The sequence below is a fragment of the Anopheles stephensi genome, chromosome 2 (assembly GCF_013141755.1).
Source record: "Anopheles stephensi strain Indian chromosome 2, UCI_ANSTEP_V1.0, whole genome shotgun sequence".
Lineage (NCBI taxonomy): Eukaryota > Metazoa > Arthropoda > Insecta > Diptera > Culicidae > Anopheles > Anopheles stephensi.
The window spans coordinates 76,017,994-76,038,657 of record NC_050202.1 but is presented as its reverse complement, the minus strand read 5'-3'; the positions used below and the strand labels follow the sequence as shown (position 1 = coordinate 76,038,657).

Below are 20,664 nucleotides of genomic sequence, written 5' to 3'. Positions count from 1 at the left end.
GAAACAAAAACTAGGCCAGCAGGTTCGATTTCTTCAGCCGGACCGATTGAACGATAGCCGACCGCATGTGTGGGTTTGGGCATCGCAAAGTCATAACCAGTGGGGTAGACCAGGAGGAGGACTGGTAAAATGCGGACGACCACAGCAGAGCGCAGACCTTGTTCGATGCGTGTGGGAAATTTTCACTCACACCGGACCAAATAACACAGGACGGAACGTTGGTTGGACGTATTTCTGAACTAATAAGCCTCACGTTGGCACTGTGCTGTCACGTGTTTAAAGCGCATGTGCTTTGGTTAGTCGTTTTGTTGAACTAGGCGATGAAGTAGATGAAGTTTGAAATGATTAGTTTGAAAAAGCATAGTGAATAATAAGCAATTTTAATTAAAATGTTTTAAAAACCCCACTCCAACAACTAAAAACCAAAAAAGTCCTTAAACACTCTGTTCGTACTACTGACACACACAAGAACAAGAACAATGGTGGAGAAAATCGAACAGTTTTAAATCCTTGATACTGTTTACTGCATCGCTTACATAACGGTACGAACGGAATTATAAAAGAAACCACTCCAACATGCACACCTCCCATTCACACACACACACACACTCACATACAAAAGATGCCCGTTTATGCGGTCGGGTAGAAAATGGTGGCAGCTTAAGCAGCTTTCGACCAGAAACTGTGCCATGACCTGAACCGGTCACAGATTTGGAGCAGGCAGCTTCTGGGCGATGTAAATGGATTAACGCAAAGGGCACACTCGGGCACACGCTTCCTCGTGGTGCTACCGATGCCAAGGCTGGGAAAGCATTTTGCTTAATGAGCAGATCGACCAAGGACCTCCTCAGTAGCCGGCAGCAGCGCGTTTGAGAAGTGCATCGAAAAGCAGCGCAAAGGGTCATTAATTATGCTGAAAGGACCGAAAGATGTTGCAAGCGATGGGAAGCGATGGGCAAAAACGAAACGAAAGGCAATGCTAAGATAGAACACGTTCTCTTATCAGCTAAGGGGGAAAAAACGATGCAAAGACTTTTTGCTGTGTATTCCGTACGGTCACCATCCATCATCTATCATAACTATATCAATTTAGCAGCAATCTTTTGGTTGTTAAAAAAGATCTAAACGTCTGCTTTTTAATGGCGTATCATTACCACAAGCACCTTTACACTTGCAAGCGATTACGAACTGTTACTACCGGTTGTTAAAATCGAATTAATGGAATGAAGTAATGGTGCATGTACTCTTACATTTACGAGCCACTTTAAAGTTTGTCAATTTTAAATATAATATACCAACAGACACAGTCCGAACGCCACAATGCGATCCAAATCCAAAAATCCCGCCCAAGAATCTCAACCGCCATAAATTATTCGTACCACAAAGGAAAGCAATGAAGTAAATGGAATTCGAATGAGTTTTTAATGGCAGCGTCGCGCTGACTGTATCGTAAGCGCACAAGGAATTGTGGAAAGCATTAACGGCGAAAGGATGAGTTTTTGGGGAGTTTGATACGATTTTAATATAATGTATAAAGAATAAGGCTTAAACAAGTTTGAAACAGTGTAAAAGAAAACTCGCGAATGATTTTGGCTGTACAGTTGACAGCAGTATTTTTTTTCCCCAGCTATGTATGTTGTTGAGTTGTTGTTGTCTTCATTTAGCAAGAACAAAGCAGGATGATGAGTTCCGATCCGAAATCCTTGCCCCCTTTTTCAAGACGCCATGTTTTCCCGGTGTATGTTGCTTATGTCATTGTTTCGCATACGACGAGGAAGATCGAGTGGCGGGTTATTTCCTTTCAGTAGGAGCTTCTCATTAGCTGTTCTGTGAGCGTAGTAGCGTTGTAGGTATTGGTGGCGATTTGGTTTAAATCATGATAGAAGTGATGATAAACCCATAAACATGACTAGCGCCTGTAGCAAAAGTTGGTAGTATGCGGAAGTAATAGTTGTAGCAGTAGTAATAGAGGTAGAAGTAGTGACAGCTCCTCTGTACTGAGGATGACAGCTGTCCCTGATGTGACAGCAGCGGTGAGTATGCTCCACAGCTCCTTCCGTATGAGTGTAGTTTCTCCTCCAGTTTGAGTGCATGTGCATGTGTTTGTGTAAAATGCGATATGTCCTTTCAGCTAGTCCCACACTCCGCACTATGATTGGCAGTGGTGATAATGGCGATGAAGATTTGTAGTGAGATGGTGAGTTCGCCAGTTTGTCTTGGTTTTGTTATGTTCGATTGGTGAGGTTCACATGCATTTGCGTGTGCGATGACGTTCAGATGATTATATTTATTGGCGAAAAATGGGCAGCAGGGCGGGAATTGGTGACTTAAACAAAGAACAACACATTTCTTCATCGCATTCCTAACATCCTCCTCTCTCTCTTTCGCCACCCGGTATGAGTTATTGCTATCTTCTTGAGATGTTATTGGTATGATTGCTGTTGGGCACAAACTAAACAAATAAGTCGCATACGAAAAGAGGATAGGTAACAACACATCGCCACTGTTCGACTGCCAGTGGTAGATTCTTGAGGAGTGAAAACTCACCGAAACCCGGCCTCTGCTGTGTGTTCTGGTGATGGTGAAGATTGTGGTACTGTTGATGTTGACTCTGATAAAAGGTCACTTTGTGCTGCTGCTGCTGCTGCTGCTGTGGTTGATGTCCAGTTTGAGCAAAGCTATTGTGGAACTGGGCGCTACTGCCACCACCGTACTGCTGCTGGATGCTGGTTGCAGCAGCAGAAGCGGTCGACGGGAATGTTGTGCCATCGGTGGCATCGATCGGCGAATGTTGCGCAAAGGATGTACCGCCGCCAGCGCGAACCAACACGGACGCGAGCATTTGCTGCTGGTGGTGGTGTTGCTGTTGTGCAAGGGAACTGACCGCACCACCGGCACCTCCATTCGTGGGCGAAGTGCGCATGGTGACCGCTCCTATTGTGCTACCGTCGATCGTTGCACCATTCGACGGCGGTGATCGGGCACCGGCGGCACGGTACTGCTGCTGATTGAGCTGATTGATTCGTGCCATTAGACTGTCGCCATTGCTGAGCAAACTGTTGGTGCTGCCGGAGTTGTTGGAGCTGGCCGCCGACGGGCTGCTTCCGTTTGCCAACGATTGTTGCCGGTGCTGTTGATGCAGCTGATGATGGTGCAGATGGCTGTTGCCATTGTTTCGCTCATCGGCCAGTGCCGAGCTAAGTTCGTCGAACATGAAGAAGCCGGTGCTGGAGGTATTGCTATGGTCGGGAGAGTTTTCCGCCGACGAATGGCTCCCACCGGTTTGCGGTTGCCCACTGTCCAACCGCTGTCCCGTTGCATACTGGCGCTGGTCGTTGTTCAGCATTTGGAACGTTTGCTTTTTTTCCGCGACAACCGACCGGGCAGGTGTGTACACGTGTGCAATCACACCTTTCTACAGTCTCACCCAGACCAACAGCGTAAGGCCCATACGATTGAACACCACAGCCACAGACGAAGGCACACAGGACAGAGGGGGCAAGTAATATCACGGAAGCTTCTTGCTTTTTGTTTCCTTCTCTCTGGCAGCTAGTTTGTGTGGTCAAACTCTAATGACCATACGCCACAACACACAGTCCCACCACTGGGGTTAATGATCGTGCGATTGCGGAAAGAGCTTGTTCCGTTCTACGAAACGGGGCGGTTAGGCTGTGCATCAAGAGGGCGCAACTCTTCACTGAGCTACGCTGGGTATTGTGGTTTTCACACTCGATCGGGAAATAATTGCACTTGGTTGTTTTGGATTGTGTACATTAGCCCGGGTTGAGGAAACTTTGTCACATTTCATTTACTACCACAGCACCACACTCATTCGTTACATCAGTACGATATCAGCTTCATGTCGTGGAGCTCGCCGTTAGACGTCCACCGTATAGCTGACGAAGGTTTGTGAGCCCTAGAAGCCGATTGATTATTTATGTGTGATGAGCAAGCTTCTCGGAGAGCGATAAACAATAGTGAAGAATGGGATAACATGAAGATACGCAAAAAAAGGGAAAAGTTCCACAAACAAACCCCAAAATTATAGCACATTTATCAGATTTAAGCTACAGGTTGGCACCGTGCACAAGGGACTCGTTTGCTTGCGCTGGCTAATTCATGCACGATGAATAATTTATGTTTCTTTAGATGCGGGGACTCATTTCTTAAGACGTCATAAGGTTCGTAAACAAATTCGAAAACAAAACAGCAAACGCACCAAACAAACGGTTGGATCTTTAAACCACGATTGCATTGTCAAGCAAACATCTTCTAAGGTTATGTTTAAAGCTATCTTCAACGAACGCCAGACCCACGTTGTGAAATTCGTTCGAACAGAACAGTGACATTGAATAAAACTGGCTCCAAGCAAGCAAGCTGGGATCAACTTGAAAAGCAGAAAAAAACGAAATACCAATCGAAAAGGTTTAATCAGTTCTTTGCTTTGATTTCTTCTTCCACTCCGCTCGACCAGCAATTCATTCAGAGTTAGTTCCTTCAGCGCGTTAGGGAGATTCTTTTAAAACATTATGGAGTTGTGTTTAATTTTTTCCCCCTCTGTGTCGTTCCCGCTTGAAAGCCGATTTCGATCGAAATGTTGACTCTCGGGGTCAGCATCTTGTGCTTACTTGTCGCTTCATTATCACTTTATGCTTCTGGGCCCCACACCAACCCACGTTGAACCACCCTAAAAACCACTGCCGACTCAGATGACATACTCATACTGGAGGAAACAAACATTCAAAAGAATCAAATGAAAACGAGAAGCACCGAAAGAGACCACAAATGTGACAAATGAGACAGTAAACCCAGCAGCGTTTTTTTGTTGGCCATCTCTCTCCCTCGCTCTCTGTAGAAACAACGCACAGTTTGAATATTAAAATATTCAAATAAAACCGGCCTCTGCAGATTGCGTTTGCATTTTTGGGTGGCATCAACGAGCAACATCTTCCTGCTTGCGCGAGAGAGAGAGAGAGGCAGAAGAGAGAAAAAGCGAGATCGCGCTAGGGGTGAAGTGATCGTGGAGCACAAGGGAGCACATGTGGGAAATGTTTGGACGCAGCAGCGAGTGCCTTATGACGGAACATCATCCTCTAATGGGTTAGCTCCTTTTTTTTTTTTGCTGGCCGAGCTTCAAATAAAACAGATCGAATTCGGGGCTTTGGGTTGTGTAGTAGGGCGCCGCGGGGACGATCATCGCGATAGGGGATTGTGTCATGTGTGCGTTAAAGCTTGATCGCGAGTTTCGAACCAACGCCAACCGGCTCTAGGTAGGGTGGCAGGTTGGGTGACCCTGTTTAGTGTTCCGAATCTCTGTGGACACGCTGGAAACATTTCAAGCTAAGCATGACTAGAACACGAGTGTCGAAAGAAGAGGAATTTTTGTTTAAACATTAAAAATTGGTATCTAGTGCTCATCACATCGCGCGCGCTCGTGATAAGCGTTGATTAGTGAATCCCAAAAGATCATTACAATTTCGGTCCACCTACGCCGGAACTACGCCTCAAAACGATATGTAATTGTTGTGCTGGGCGGAAATGCAATATTAGTTCCGGTAGCAGAGCGGGCGTCAAAATGCCTAACTATCGAGTACCTCCAAATAGAACATAAAACTACCGCTGCCAAAGGGTAGTTCAGCTTTGTGGCATATGAAAATGGGGTGGCAAAACTGTATCGTCATTATTTGTAACTCTAATTGAGGTTTTTTTTTCTCTTCTCTCTCCCCTGCTCCTCATAGAAACTCATACTCCGCCAGGGGGAAAAAAGAAACGATACTAGTTATTGCTGTCGACGGGGCAGACACTGCCGCGGCCTATCGAAGCACATGTGAACAAACACAAAACAGTGTAGAACGGGTTGAACGCTGCCAACAAAACAACACCATTCAACGCGACAGTTGCGTGGAGAATGGAGAAAAGAAGACGAAGAGTGGAAAGAAAGGCACCCGACATATTACAGTACAGTACATAACGAGAACTGTATCAACTGTGTTCGACTGTGAAGCTGTTTTTCTTATCATCGCGCAATACGCGACCACCAAACGTACAACCGCAAAAGGCACATTACAAACACGCATTATTAGAGCGTGTGCTGTGCGCGGAAAGGGAGAAGCTGCTGCCAGCGTGTGTGTTTTTTTTCCAACTTCCACGCAGTCAATCGTTTGTATTTCTTTTTTCGTGGTTTGTGAAGAGGGATCCAAGAGTCCTGGCGAATTGCGTGACAAACGTAATGTTTGGTAAAATATGGTCGACTCGCTCTGTGATTGGAAGTCGTCACACGAGGGACACCAGCGTTGCTTCGCGTTTCAAAATGAAGAATTAATACATCGAACTCACTTTGCAGGATCATTGCCAGCAGGTGCGATTCCATTGCTTTGCCTTCGTTGTGATCCGTTGCGTACCCCAAGCGCCACATCGCAGCTTGTGGAGCTGGCAGCCGGTCGGTGTAAGGATATGGACACCAGCCACAGTAAAAAAAAAGAAAGGAAACCCGGGGCTTTTTATGCACTTATGCTGCTAAAGGGAATCACAAAATGAAGCCACTAGGGTCTAGGGAAACTTGAGCGTTAAATGTCACCATGTAGTGTATGGATGAATTCTAGCGAAGAAAGAAAAAATCACACAAGCACTGCTTTATATTAGCTTGAGAAGCATATTTAGAGCCTAGCACATAGAAGCACAGCGAATCACACACATACACGAGCACACGAACACGTTTTAGGGTTTTGGTTTAGGCTCGCAGCGGCACACGCTGCGGGAAGCCCGTTTTTCTGGCGTTTAGCGATAGAACTAATTCCGCGTACGTGTCACCTCCGCTGCACGACACGATCGCACTGAGTTTTAAGGGAGGAAAAGTTCACCCCGACACATACACACACACATGCGCGCCAAGAACGATCGCGTAACGCAGCGTAACGCCTTGCTAGATAAACAAACAATGGAGCTGGGCGCGATAGACTGGCGGCACTGGCCGTCGCACGATCGTAGGCTTTTCGCGCGCGCATCAACACAACACCAGCGCACGCACGCATACTACCAATCGTGTCACCGCGGATCGAACGCTCAAACGCATACGGCACCGGGTGGTCCCTCCGGGCGGGGCAGTACCGCGCGGAAGGTTGACACTTGTTGACGTTGACGGTTCTGCTTCGGTTCGGTTGTCGGGCCTGTTTCGTCGCGAAATGTACCCTCGGTTCACTCACACGCGCTTTTAGTGGCCCAAGTGCAAACAGGAATCGGAGTGTGTGTGTGTGGATGTGAGAATGTGTTTCTTTTTTTTTGGTTCCTGAAAAGATGATTCCTACTCCCAATTCTGTCGTCTGACAGTTCTACTAATGTGACGACAGCCCTGACGTGGATCGTACTCTCCCCGTAAGGTGTCAGCCAGCAATATCAATAGAAACTTTATCAACTCGTTCACAGCACAGCACACGCATACACGCATTCGGGTCGGCAAAGGGGTTGTTCTGAGGCTGTGGCTCTCTGTCACGGTCACACGATGGTCACAGCGAGCAAGGAAGGAATGCTATGGAGAGAGCATGTTTTGAACATACACTCAACGTCACGGTTTAGCAACACCAACACGGGAACCCCCTCCCCCCTCTCCCCCCCCCTACCCCCCGCTAACACATACACACACACGTACTTTAACGCTAGTGAGCAACCCCTGGTGCGAGCCAGTTAGCAGCACCGTCAACCGTTTTTGTCTATTTCTATTCACGACCGATATTGGACTGAAACTGACACGCGCTTGGTGGTGGCGGACGCCCTCATCGTCGTCGTTGTCAGCGTGGTCCAGCTGGGATCCGGATCTCTCGCTCACACGCGCGTTCGATTCCGATCGCTACAACCCCCTCTCGCTCTCTCTTTCTCGCTCTCGCTCTCTTGCTTATGCTCTTGTTTCCTCCTACCACATTTGTTCCTCTTTCCAATAGCGTGGCGCAATCATAGAACGGCCACACAGAGCCACACCGCTGGAAAGTTGCTGGGGGGAGCAGGAGGAGTTGGGGAGTGTGTGTGTGTGTTTGAAGATGGTGATCGTGAGGCGCCACGCGCTTCAACACACGAGGTCTCTAGTGCATCGGATCGTTATCGGATCATACAGAGATCGTACAAACAAATGTCTGATCATGTTCCGAAACACCCAGCGGATCCAGGAAGGAAGGATTGCTAACTAACACTTCTCCTGCGAACAGCACGAAATGAAATGATCATGGCGACATTAAGTCCTCACGCGCTTGTTAATCTGTGCAGCGACGCAAGTGCAAATGAGACCCCGATAAGGGTAAAAAAGAGAACTAATAAGCCGAGAGAGAGAGCGAGAGAGCGAGAGCCGGAGAACAACGCGATCGCCGAATCTAATGAGACAAATCAATATGGAGCCGCTGGAGCCTGCCTCTGCTGTATGTGTGGGTAAGTTAGGGGTTGTAAATATGAGGTGCTTACTGGCTTAAGCTCATTCCATTTCCTGTCTTCGGCTGGACATACGGTCAAGTCATCGCGTTAAAGTCATTGCCCAGCGAAAGCGTGATAACGCAAGAAGGGATTTGTGATTCAGATTAGTAAACCGTTTAACGCCGGCTTTTTGGAATGGGTTTGATAGATTTGCAAAACTTCAGCTAGCAAAGAATTTGAATCAAAATTTGGAAACTTGCAAGCGCTCTTGTCTATGATTTCCAGTCAGTCTGTAACTAGCCGTGTTGAAGCGGTCGATCCTTTTCCCAAACGAGGGAGTGGCGATTCAAGCGATGCTCCGAAAATTAAACTTCACCAAAGTTCGGACCAAGGGTGCGCACTTTTGGGTAGGTGCGAAAAACTGTTGGAACCGATAATTAGCGACTAATTTGCACGATATAATAGAAGGGTTTTTAACGGACAGTGTGCGTGATTGATTTGAAACGCTCGTTTGGCCACCCCGTGCGTGTGAGTGTTGTTGTGTTGGGCGTAATGTTGAAAGCGTTAAACTCTATTTCCTTTCTGTTCGGCGGCGTTTAAACGATCGTTTATTCTTCTTTAGTTTGGAGTTGGAGAGCGTTTCCCTACGCTGACAGGTTTGCTAATTGATGGTCCGTTGTAGCAATGACGGTCACGAGATCCAATAAGAGAATGTGGTATTAAAATGGGAAACAGAGTTCAAACTTATGCCAGAAGGTATATTATGTCTATTGGCAACAAATCTTCTAATAGTGCATCTTAAATAAATTTTTACGACAGTCGATGACCCACAAACTATAATTGTTACAATTCGTTTGGATCTATGCCGTTGAGATCGTTGTCGTCGAAGGCTGACGAGTCGACTTCCTCCACCACCGTCGTCAGCAGTTGGAGGCTAAGAGGGTAAGAAATTCAATTGAGCAATTCTTCATCGTTGGACGAACGGTTTGCACAACTGCAGCGTCGCGTACTGCACTTCTGCAGGTAAGCGTAGGATTGTTCTGCTAAAACACTTGCGCTGCAGCACAATCGCTAGCTTATGCCTCTTCTACTGCTGCAATTGTTCTATATAGGGCACCGTTTATCTCGCACAAAAAATGTGTTAAGAGGCGTCGAAATTCACATTCACCACTGACGGATGTCTTAAAGATTCAGTATCCGATACGAGGGTGTGGCAAAGGCATTTCGCTAGAACACTGCCTATAACACCACTTAACCGCAGCAGGCAGTTGCTGCAATCAGCTATTGCCGGCCAAATAGCTCGTCTCAAACCGATTTGAAGCCGACGGCTGGTAATCCACCGAGAAAAACAAACTTCCTCCTCTCGGGAGCGTGTGGGTCAATGCAATCGCGTTGTACGCCTATATCAAGTCGCGCGATTACCGATCAAGGTTCATAAATGGCCGAATAGGGGATTGATTTATCGAAGGAAAAAACCAAACCACAGATAAGCCGTCGGGTGAGAGCTTCGGTTCGGGTCCAGTTTTATTAAGTCGCATCGCATCAAACGCGCTTTTGAGTTCCGCATTCTGCCCGGTGTGTGTAAAGCACGCACGCTGGACAGAAAGTGACAGAAATAGACCGAAACTGTTTAACTGTGCAATGCGATTGATAAGAGCGTTATCGCAAACACACTGGAGGAAGCATACGAAAAATCGCTTTAAAAGCAACCAGTTTACCATTTGTTTCTTATCACGCTGTGGTGTAGATGGAACTGCTCACTTACTGAGCAAAAAAACGAAGAAGTAGCTGAAAAAAATTAACTCATACGCTGGGAGTACATGGAGCGACTCGACCCCGCATAAAAGGGAAAGTAAAAACGATATTTCAAACTTTGTGTCTTATCAAACCGTTGTTGAATAGTAGGACCGCAGATAGTGAAGCTGATTTAGTGTTATTGATTGGACAAGCTACCCATAATTGTTTTGTATTTGTTTGTCTCACTATGTGTCCCTTCCTTCTCGGAGTATGCTCCTTCGATTCCTTACGCGTAGAAGTATTCAATCCGTCCCTATGAAACATGAGTTTTGTTTCCACTTATCATAAAAATATCATCATAATCATTCCTTAGAGTGCGATAAGAAAGCAATAAATTTACAAAACAGTTATCTATTAGCTAGATACGGCCAGCTTTCTTATATCACATCCGGCTAACGGCCGATCACCAGCATCACGCATGCAGCCCACATGCATTGGACCAACAGATAAAAGATCCAAAATCGGTGATCACCGCTCATCAATCCAGGACGCGACAAGATCGTACGGTTAGGGAATGGAATTACAAATGCCGTCAGCTTTGCTCCAAATATTCCCCCCCTCCGGCCTGACATTTGACATATTGAAGCGAAATGTAGGACAACGGCGAAGTTAAGTGACATAGCGCATGGTTGCTGTAGCGATGGGACTCCAGCGACAGGGTATCATCAGTTTTGGGGTTGCCATCGCATTGCAGCACGCTTAGGCAAACACGTTCACCATCGAAACCCGACACGAACGCGTCACCATGCGCTTGGATAGTTGAGCGAACCGAGCGGGGAGAGACGGGCCACCGATAAAGGTTAAGGTGTGTGTCAGATTAAACAAGTCCTACGTGTGTTGCGAAAAGGATCAATATCGTGCAGCATGGGATGGTGGTAGCTATGGAAAACAAGAGAGCCACAAAGAGTATAATCGTTGCGGGGTGCCAAACAGCTGATGGATGGTGTCCCCGTGACAGGATCTCGTTGGAGGAGACATTCACGAGTCGAGAGTTGTGGACATTTTGCTCAACTATCGTTGCACAAATATTTTTAAGTATTTGAAAGCAATTTAAGTTCAAAGATACGGCATAAACAATAAAAAATGATGGCCAGCATCGAAAAAAGATCAGTTAAAAAAACAAAAAAGGAAGAACCCATGAGACACTCATCATGAGTTACCTGCGAAGTGAGCAAAACATCAGCAGCACTAGGAACGTGTACGTCAGCAGAGAGCGAGAAACAATACGCTGGGGTGGTATGGAGAATCCCTAATAAAGGACACTCTGCCGGACCAATACAGGCGCACAGGCAAGCACGGAGGACCAGATGTAGTGGAGAGAATATGGGGTTTCCAGAGAAAACACGTGCGTTGCCTATTTTCCGTTGACGTCGGTAGCAAAAGGAAGAGCACGCAACTGAGAGCGTTGGCGAATGCCCAATTTCTATACACAGCACAAACGATTGAAAATTTAGCATAGCTACCAGATCAGATCACAATATCCGAAAAAAACTGAGAGAGGGTAAGATTTTCACGATGTGAGCTTTGAATACCCTAGCACTCGACAAGGACATGTAGGACTCGTTTGTCCTTTTGATGCTATTTTTGATTCGTTTTCCCTGTGAGAGAGCTCTCTCGTGCTTTTCCCCGTTTAATGCTTTCTTCTCTGTTAGTTTATTGACAGCTGTGCAAAAGCTGCAAATGGAGAATGGAATGGAGCCCTGGGGGAGGTCGGAGAATCACTAACACCCCTGGGGGGGGGGGGGGGGGGGGGGGGGTCGGTGGGCAAACTAAAACGTTCTTTTTTTCGTTCGCCCTCCTAGAGCTCCAGCTGGAATGTAATCGTCCTAGTTTGGTTTCGGTTTCGTTTTTCCGAAACCGATTCGGGCCTCACACACACGAGCAGTGGGAAGGAACCTTCTGGTTGGGGCCAAAAATATTTGCCGCAATGAATGAATGATTACAGCACATGCACATACACACACACACACACGCACACGTGCACCACCAAAAAGGGAGTTGCAGCACTCACACCAATCCGCATCACCTTCAAACGTCAATGTTGTGTATGTACACGTTGCGATTGAGGTAGAAAAGGTGTTATTCTAACGGTGCGGCGTTGGTTGTATAATTGGCTGGAAACACCTTCCACGTTCACGCAACAGTTTTGCTCATTTTCCTCCACAGTTACACAAATAACGAAACAGCACATTGTGATAGGATAAATAAAACAGTAACCAAACGGAGTGAACTGAAAAAGAGCGATGAAGAAAGCAAAGGAAAAGAACAATAAAAACAAATGCTGCTTACGTTGGTGGCTACCACCGTTGACGATGAAGGAATCCAGGATGAGGCTGCGTATCCGCGAGCGGACCGTTTTGCGTACGAAAAACCCCGACCGGACCACCGGACCGTCGACGGAACCTGCAGCCTTAGAAGCGCTCGCAGTACTGCTGCTGCTGCTGCTGCTACTGGCGCTAGCAAACGCTTCCGGTCACTGACGGTGCGCGCACGTGTATCGGTTCTGGGTGCCCGTACACACGCGGTGCTGTACGCTGGAACGACGACGTTGCGGTGGAATCGATTTTCCCGGCAGTGAAATGAGCCAGCACACCTTTCGCCCTGTTTCGTGGAAGATTTCGGTAGACTCGTGGCCGACGTACGGGACAGCAGTACCACACACTATCTAACCCTTCACACCGTTGGCGAGGTGTTGCAGTTGCAAGGACACGGAACGGATGACGGACGGGCCAACCCGAATGCACATACTCTTCGACTTCGTACCGGAAGTCACCGTAAAGGACACACAACACTATTCACTGCGATACTTTTGCACGAACCCTGGTGACTTCTTGGGAGCTAGTGAAGGATGGATAACCTGCAGTGTAAATGACATCGGTTGGATACAAATCGGTAAGGCATTCACGCCAAAGTTACACCAGGATGCAAGGGCACTGGCAAACTGTGACAGTTCGTGGAGACAGACGAAATCCCCGGGCAACTAGGCCCGCTATCCTTCGTGACGATACCACACGCACGCACCACACGCAAACTACCGTCGATCGGTCGCTGTGTACGCACCAGTAATGACGTACGGTTCTACGCGTGTGTGCGTCCTGTCTGGATGTCCAACGGCATGAGGCTAGGATTCGTTAAGCAACTGTTTTGATTTTGCAATCAAATGGCAATTGCAACGGAACGAGTGTCCACTGTTATGACACAGATTGGGTCCCGCAAGGAGCGACTCTCCCACTCTTCGTCATTCGTTCTCCGAACGTTTCATCTCTCTTGTACGCTGGCTCTGAGTTTTTTTTCGGCACACTTTTCGGGGGTTGTAACAGAACATCCAGCAATTTCGCACAGGAAAAGCCTGGATTACCGATGGGTTTCCGCCGCGACACCACGCATCTCGACCGGGTGCTTGGGCATCAACAAACGAGAACTGCGGCAAAAGTACAACACTGCGCCACTGGACGACGGTGTCTTCGGGGATCTTTTAGAGCCTTCCACATACACACACTCTCTCTCGCTCTCTCTCTCTGCTTCTCGCACTCTCACTGAACTGATTGTTATTATGCTGCGTGTCTTCCTCGGTTGGGTCTGCCACAACCGTAACACCCACCTGGAGGAAGTTTAGCCGTGTTTCGTACCAAACCGGAAACGCACACACGCACACAATCTCTGAAATCAGGATGACTGACTGTGTCATTAAAGCTGTCACTTTTTTCCGAAAGGAAAAGGATTTGCCTAACAGGGAAACAGGAACAGGGAACAGGGTGTGATATTGTTACAACTCCCGAATGTGTGCCACGTCCTGGGTCTGGACACTGTCTAGTGGGACACCACTGGAGTTATGCGCCAGAACTGTTCGGCAAACAAGAATTACCGAAGAGAACTAACAAAAAATAATGCAAAGCACACACACACGCACAAAAAAACTTTGTTCGTTCGAGAAAGAGAGAGAGAGCGAGAGAAGCGTTCGGCAAAGCTGATCCGTTTTTTCCCGAGATTTTTAATGTCACAACTTTCCTAACTGATAGCACAGGGTTTTACAGAACCAAGAAACGGAGCTGGACAAAACCCAGAACCCAGAGTGTCCACCACCAAAATAATAACACACCGGAAAACAGCACTGACGTGCAGCTGTCCCACTGCTGGAACGGAATGTTCGTTCCCTCACCAGGTTACTGCGATGGTGTGGATGTTACATTACATTACACGTTACGCGCTCGGTGCAGAAAATCCAACGCGAATTCCAACGTCCTTCTACGGGGAGAAACATAAAACACCTGCACACACTCACACGCGCAAAACGCACACCCACATGCACGAAGGATGAAATGACAGTTATTGCCGCGGTATTGCAAAACAACTGAACTGGGTACGGCGAACGTCGCGATCGAGAGAATATGACCGGCTGAGTGCGGAAGGCTCGGTCGATTAGAGGGAAAGCACCATATCGTAGACCCTGGGCATCCGAGTTCTGAGCCGAGTCGTCGTCATCGGGAGTGTCAGATCTCGCGACCACCTTTCCACACGCTCCGTTTCCCCGCTGCAAGGGGTCTGTTGGCGTCGATTTTGGTTCCCCCCCTGTCGGACAGCACTCAGCACAGCCACTCAGCACATCGGAGCAGGTTTGCTGCAGTATGGAAAGCAAGAGAAGCAAACAAAAAGCACATAGAGAAAAACGGCGCGCTGTCAAACGGACGTCGTTTGTGCTCGGGGTTCGAATGGAAAAGACACCCCATTTGGGGGGTTGCGCAACCGTCAGTGTTGGCGCAGTACTTTGGAAACCGAGAGATAGAGAGATAGCCAGCGAGAGAGAACGAGTGGTTAGAGCACGAGAGCGTTTACTCCCATTCTCCGCTCCAACGTTGAAGTCACAACAGCTGGAACAGAATGGTGTAGGAAGTGCGCTCCCAACCAACAGTGGCCCCCAAAAGCGCTAGTGCCCGCAACCGATTGCGGCTGTGCGTCGCCCGCCCGTATGTACCTCGGCCGATGATGATGATGATGATGGTCGAAATCGCTACCAGCAAACAACCCTCTCCGTCAGCTGAGTGGCCGCAGCGCCATGGTGGAATTATCAGCTGAAGATGTCCGAACGGTGAGAGACTCAGACATCGGGAGAGTGAGAGTCCCCAGCCAGCCCAAGGTTGGGGATGACGATTTTTGTCGCACTGTGAGAGCGTGCGACTCCTTCGCGTCCATCCACGTGGTTTGTGAACTGAGCGGCAGCGAAACGCGGAATGCCCAACCGAATAATCTCCATGCCCAACCGGGAGAGTAAATTGTTTATGTAATGGTATGTTATGTGCAGTAGGCGACGACGAAAGGAAAAAAACGAGAGAAAAACAACAGTCACATTCCACGAACAACATCCAAGGCATGTTCCGTGACGTTTGGTTCGCATTTTGTGGGAAGGGGGGTTTGCGAAAAGGAAGAAGCTGGTGGAGCTGTGCTCTAATCGAGGACTTCAGCTTGGTGACGTATAACGAAGGCGAAACCAATTTGCAAACCTTTTCCCCGTTCGCTGGAGTTATTGAGACAGTCTTAAGCCTGATTACCATTAGAGTCCTGGTTTTTCGGTAACAACCTGCGTCGCTCTGGCCTTTTTCGTTTGCATTAAAGTTCCCTCATTGCAGCAATATCTGTCTCACAGAGCCCGCACCATGGCACCAGGGTCTTCATTTGCCGGGTGGGAAGTATTCATAATGCGGATCAACAACGAAAACTAGGTCACTGGCACTGGCGGCAAGAACGGGAACGAATCCGTCGCTACTGTCGCATGCTTTCTAGCCAGCCAGACTGGCCGCATCAGAACAGCACTGTCAGGGCTTTCGCTCGCTCGTTGACATTTCAGGCGTATCGCCCTTTACGATGACAACCAGCGTGTTGATTTTATGCCCTTATCCTTTTCCATAAAAAGCTGGGATTATTTTGAAGCATCCCACATACTGATGATATGATATAGGTAGAAGAGAAATCTATTATTAAAAGATTAAATGAGACCAAAAGTGAATTCACAGAATGGAAGCCAAAGTACTCAATTTTTGAGCCGATTTCATTCTGCCGATTATTGGCGTTGCGTGTGGAAAACCTATAAATGAGATTAATGATGGCCTGCGGAACTGCATTTCACACGGCAGCACTGTAAGATTATCATTTTTACTTTCAACGAAAAATTGCTAATTGAAAAATACCTCCCAACCAAACGATTCTTAATGGAAAGCATTTGTTCACATGATAAATTGCATCGTGCCCGATGTGCATTATAAATGATTGCAAAAAAAGGCAGCGAACGACAACATTGCAATACATCGCATTGTAATCACGCACAGGTTTTGTTTAGACTGTGGACTCGTTAAGAAAGCCTTTAAGCACGCAACGGTAAGATTTTCCATTACAATTTAAATGGAGGATTTAAGGACACGCAAAACGGGCACTAAATATTAAACAAACCTCCATAGTGAGAGAGCTTTTAAGTTAGGGAAATTTTAAATAATTGTCAAAGACGAAGATTCCTCCACTTAACAAAAATGTATGCACATATGACCTAAACGATTCTCTTCGCATTTGGTGGCATCACAAACATTCCGAAACGAATGTCCCCGTAAAACCGTTTAAGGCATAGTAAACAAAGCCAAAGAACCATCAACCATCAGCATCGTTTCAAAAGTCTCCAACACTATTCCTAACACAACGCGCGAAGGATTATACCCAGCGGCCCGTTTTACCGAGCATAAAACAAACACAGGCAAAACAAGGACAGCCAGAGGTGAGGTGAGCAAACAAATAGCAACCAAATACAGCTACGGAGAAAAAAAAAGGAAACAAACGAAAAAATATTTAAATCGAACCGGTTGCGTACGGAAACGAACACGAAATCGGAATCCGAAGGTTGATTCGGTTTGGGAATTCCTGTTTTTTATGTTTGTCCCTCCTCAACCCCCATCCCCCGCCCAATGCTCCCCAACACGCACCCCTGTTATTGTTTTTGGTGTGTGGGTGTTTTGGTTGTATGGGTGAGCTTTATGTGCTGTACAACTTTATCTCTGCCTTGTGTTGACATTCAGACACTGACCAACCCAGGCCGCGAACCTGTCGTGCCACTTCGCGAATCATCGATTAAACGATCAGCCTCTAATCAGGCGAATCTGTGTGGCTGTGTTTGTGTGCACGACGACCGCATGCCGCTGCTACCCAGCAAAAACACACACTGCTGGTAATTTGAATAAGCCCACCAGGGAACATTAAAAAATCTAAACCAGGCCTAACCGTGTATGGGTGGGTTTATGAGGCTCGCCACGATGCTTATGCTTTTATGAGAGCGACGTATTTTTTTTCTAAATGGGCAGAAACTATACCAGCGGGAGGAATTTTGAAGTGTTAAAACGATGAACTGCTTTTAGGTTAGGTGTATGTAAATTTATCTCAGCAAAGCTTGTGCGAGCTGAGTCAATGGTTGGAAAGGGTAAATTATAAAAATAAGAAAAGCTTATGTAAACGGTAGGAAAACCCGCTTATTATTTACAATAGTGTTTTAAGCAGAATTGAATAACAAATTTATAAGTTAATTTAGATGAATGCAGTGCTGGATTTGGCACAGTAAACATATGCGAGCTATGCTTCTCAGGAGAGTATTAGTTTCTTCCAAAGAATTCTTCACGGTTATCCATGGCGCCGATAGTAATTGATTTTTTAATAAAATTATTACATTATTTCATCTCTTACGATCTGTGAAAAATGTTAGCACCTGATCTGCATGCATCTACCAAAACCGTTCCCCAGGGTCGAGCCCGACAATCACTGTAAAAAGCGTCCCGCGTTTACAGTCCCCGAGGGTGAAATTGGCGTTTAGCAAACGGGTAGAAGGGCAGCTACCGATTCCGCCTTCACCCGAAGTGCCTCACCTAATTAGCTAACGGGCTCGGGAAAGCTCTTCTGCCAAAAGTGCCAAAGAATCATGTCTCGTTCAATGTCAAATTAGGTCGTCCGGTGTCGTGTGTGCAGTAGTCGTGTGGAAGTGCACCGCATTCAAGGATGGATGGACGCGACACGTTGGCGTATGAGGGCCAAGCGAGCGTTGGGGCAGGAGGGGGGAAAGGGACACACTGGCAGCTAATTAAAATTCATTCAAAATTCTCATTAAACTCCTTTTGTCGTACACACACACACACCCGAGCAGCTACAGGATCCTTGCCATGTTCTGCCTCTCTCTCTCCCTCCCCGTGTTGTCCTTTTTTCTCCACGTCAACTCCCACAACGCAGGTAGGCCACCAACAACAACAACAACAAAAACTTGCTTCCCTTGCCAGAATCCTCACGACATCCGTGGTCCGGACACACTTCGGCAGCTTCGTGGGTTCCGCTCAATTATGTCGCCCGGCATGCAGGGGGCGTCAAACAGGCCGCCGGCACTGCACTCGTTTATTGGATTTTAATTAGGACTTGACGCCCCCGGGGCCACAGGCACACCGGGTACGCACGGGTAGCAAAACCCCTTTTGTGACTTTTCGCAAATTAGGGCGATTGATATGTTCGATCCTTTGCTGTGTCCTCTTTTTTCCCCGTTTTGATGTTGGTGGTGGCGTTGTTGCGTGAAACAAGACGTAACATCCCACGACATACATATTTACTCTTGCTGTCTTTACGGTTTAGAAGAAAAAAAAAGAAGGAAACCATACTTTGCATTGACCGCAAAAGAAGCCCACACACACACACATACAAGTAAGGGAACCGGGTTGTCCGAATGGCCGTTTCTGGAGGAATTTTGCTTCTTCTAATTCCAGCCACACAAAGGGAAGCCGTGCAGCAACGAGTGATTACGGCAAGAAGCAAACACAGCAGAACGCTGTGAGAGAGAACACTGCGAACAGTTCTTGGTAGATGCCATGGGCGATACGTATACACGGTTTGCTGACAGCGAATGGCAAGAACAATTGACCATGATCCTTTCGGTCGGTGACGGGTTGCGTCATGGTGAAGCCATTTGAAGGGATAAATTGGAGCAGACAGCGGAGAAGAAAGTTCTATAACGGTCAGAAGAGTTATAGCAAAAATATCTGACTGTTTTAAGGAAGAACGCAGTGTTGTAAGAGTAAAAAATGGTTGATAGTTTGTTGTCATTTTCAGAACATTTCGTGCCGTATTACTTATCAGCAAGTTTTTTATTAAGAAACAAAATCCAGGTCAATGGTTGACTTATCATCTTTCTGACTCAACGCTCAATGTGTAGGCCAAGCGTATGCGGATCAATTTACATCACGATAATGTGGCCACGGGACTACCGAGCATGTTAATGTTAAAAATTTAAATAAACTTGTATAACCAGGGAGTGTGGGGGGGTTTCGATAAGAATATGGCTAAAATACGTTGATGAAAAGAAAACGAACCCCTTGTTAAGAAATAATACAATGTTTATGCAAGCAAGCAACACAACGTCACAGCCAATTCCTACCGATCCCGTTCGGCAGTCGGACGTGTTGAGCTATGCTTAATCTTATCGCGACAAATTTGAGCACAAATACCTCTGTTTGTTTTGAGTATGATGAGACGCTAGGGAGGAATTAATAAAAAATATCTGAAACCACTCGCGATCAATTCGACACAATTAACAAGCGGTTGCTCTAAGGTAAATAATAAGCTGACGGTTTGCGAATGATTTCGTTACATATGTGCTTTCGATACAACGTGTTTGCCTGTTCTTATCGGCCATTCGAAGCTGCTAGCTTGGGTGATACTGTATTACACATGGCACCACAAGCAGAATATTTCAAAGCATCGGTACCAACGAATGTCTCGTTTAAAATATCAATAATAAATCTCAAAACGTATTAGCGCAAACCAGAGCGTTCAAAAAAACACCAGCACCGACAAAATATCAAACTCGATAAACGCAATTAACGAAACCGATCCAGCGAAGCATTAAAAACACAACTAAACATAATCCACTTCATCTACCAGCATCACTATCACATGCGATCCATCTCGCGCTCGCTCCCGAAGAAGTAACAACCAAAGCAACATAAAAGAGAGGGAAAAAGAGGGAAAGAAAAACTCAAGCGATAATGGTTGTCGCGATACATGTACGAACCACCAGAACACATGAAGAATGAAACCCATCCAGAGAGCAGAGTGGACGGACGTTCTCTGCCTTTTCCCCCGAAAGGCACTCCATTGTCTGTAACGCTGTTTTGTATGTACGTGTGTGTGTGTGTGCCTGTGATAGTTGTGACTCGGGAAAAAGTTTTTCCCACTTTCTGGGCGGGAGAGATGCATAATGTCGGGTGATGCAGTGGCCTGGCAGCTGGATGGTCGGTGATATTCGTCGGCATTATTAAGTGGGCACAGTCAGCAGAAGCTGCTTCGAGGAAAACGGGGTACATAATTAACACAAAAGTTGCTGATGGCATCTTACTTACAAGTGGAATATTGTTTCCGGTTTTGCTGACGGAACGCTGTCAACTGGTGGTGCCGCTGTTCGGACGCGAA

General features: G+C 46.9%; 1 protein-coding gene across 31 annotated transcripts in view; it reads right to left on the bottom strand.

The window, feature by feature from the left end:
• The window catches only part of LOC118507691 (RNA-binding protein Nova-1), a 73,822-nt gene that overhangs the window by 34,031 nt on the left and 19,127 nt on the right, over positions 1-20,664 (bottom strand). For 3 of the 31 annotated variants that reach the window (XR_004905685.1, XR_004905684.1, XM_036046501.1), the window contains exons 1-2: positions 6,337-6,628; positions 2,548-3,916 (exon numbers count right to left, since the gene is read on the bottom strand). The exons of 17 other annotated variants lie outside the window; for them this stretch is intronic. Coding sequence is in view for 10 of the 14 variants with exons in the window: in XM_036046501.1 (XP_035902394.1) it covers positions 2,548-3,346 (799 nt within the window). In the remaining 4 variants the exon portion in view is untranslated. Of the gene's footprint in view, positions 1-2,547; positions 3,917-6,336; positions 6,629-6,698; positions 6,846-7,645; positions 7,754-12,480; positions 13,049-14,290; positions 14,763-20,664 lie in introns of those variants that run through there. 11 more of the 31 variants (XM_036046493.1, XM_036046494.1, XM_036046496.1 and 8 more) reach the window with 11 other exon arrangements.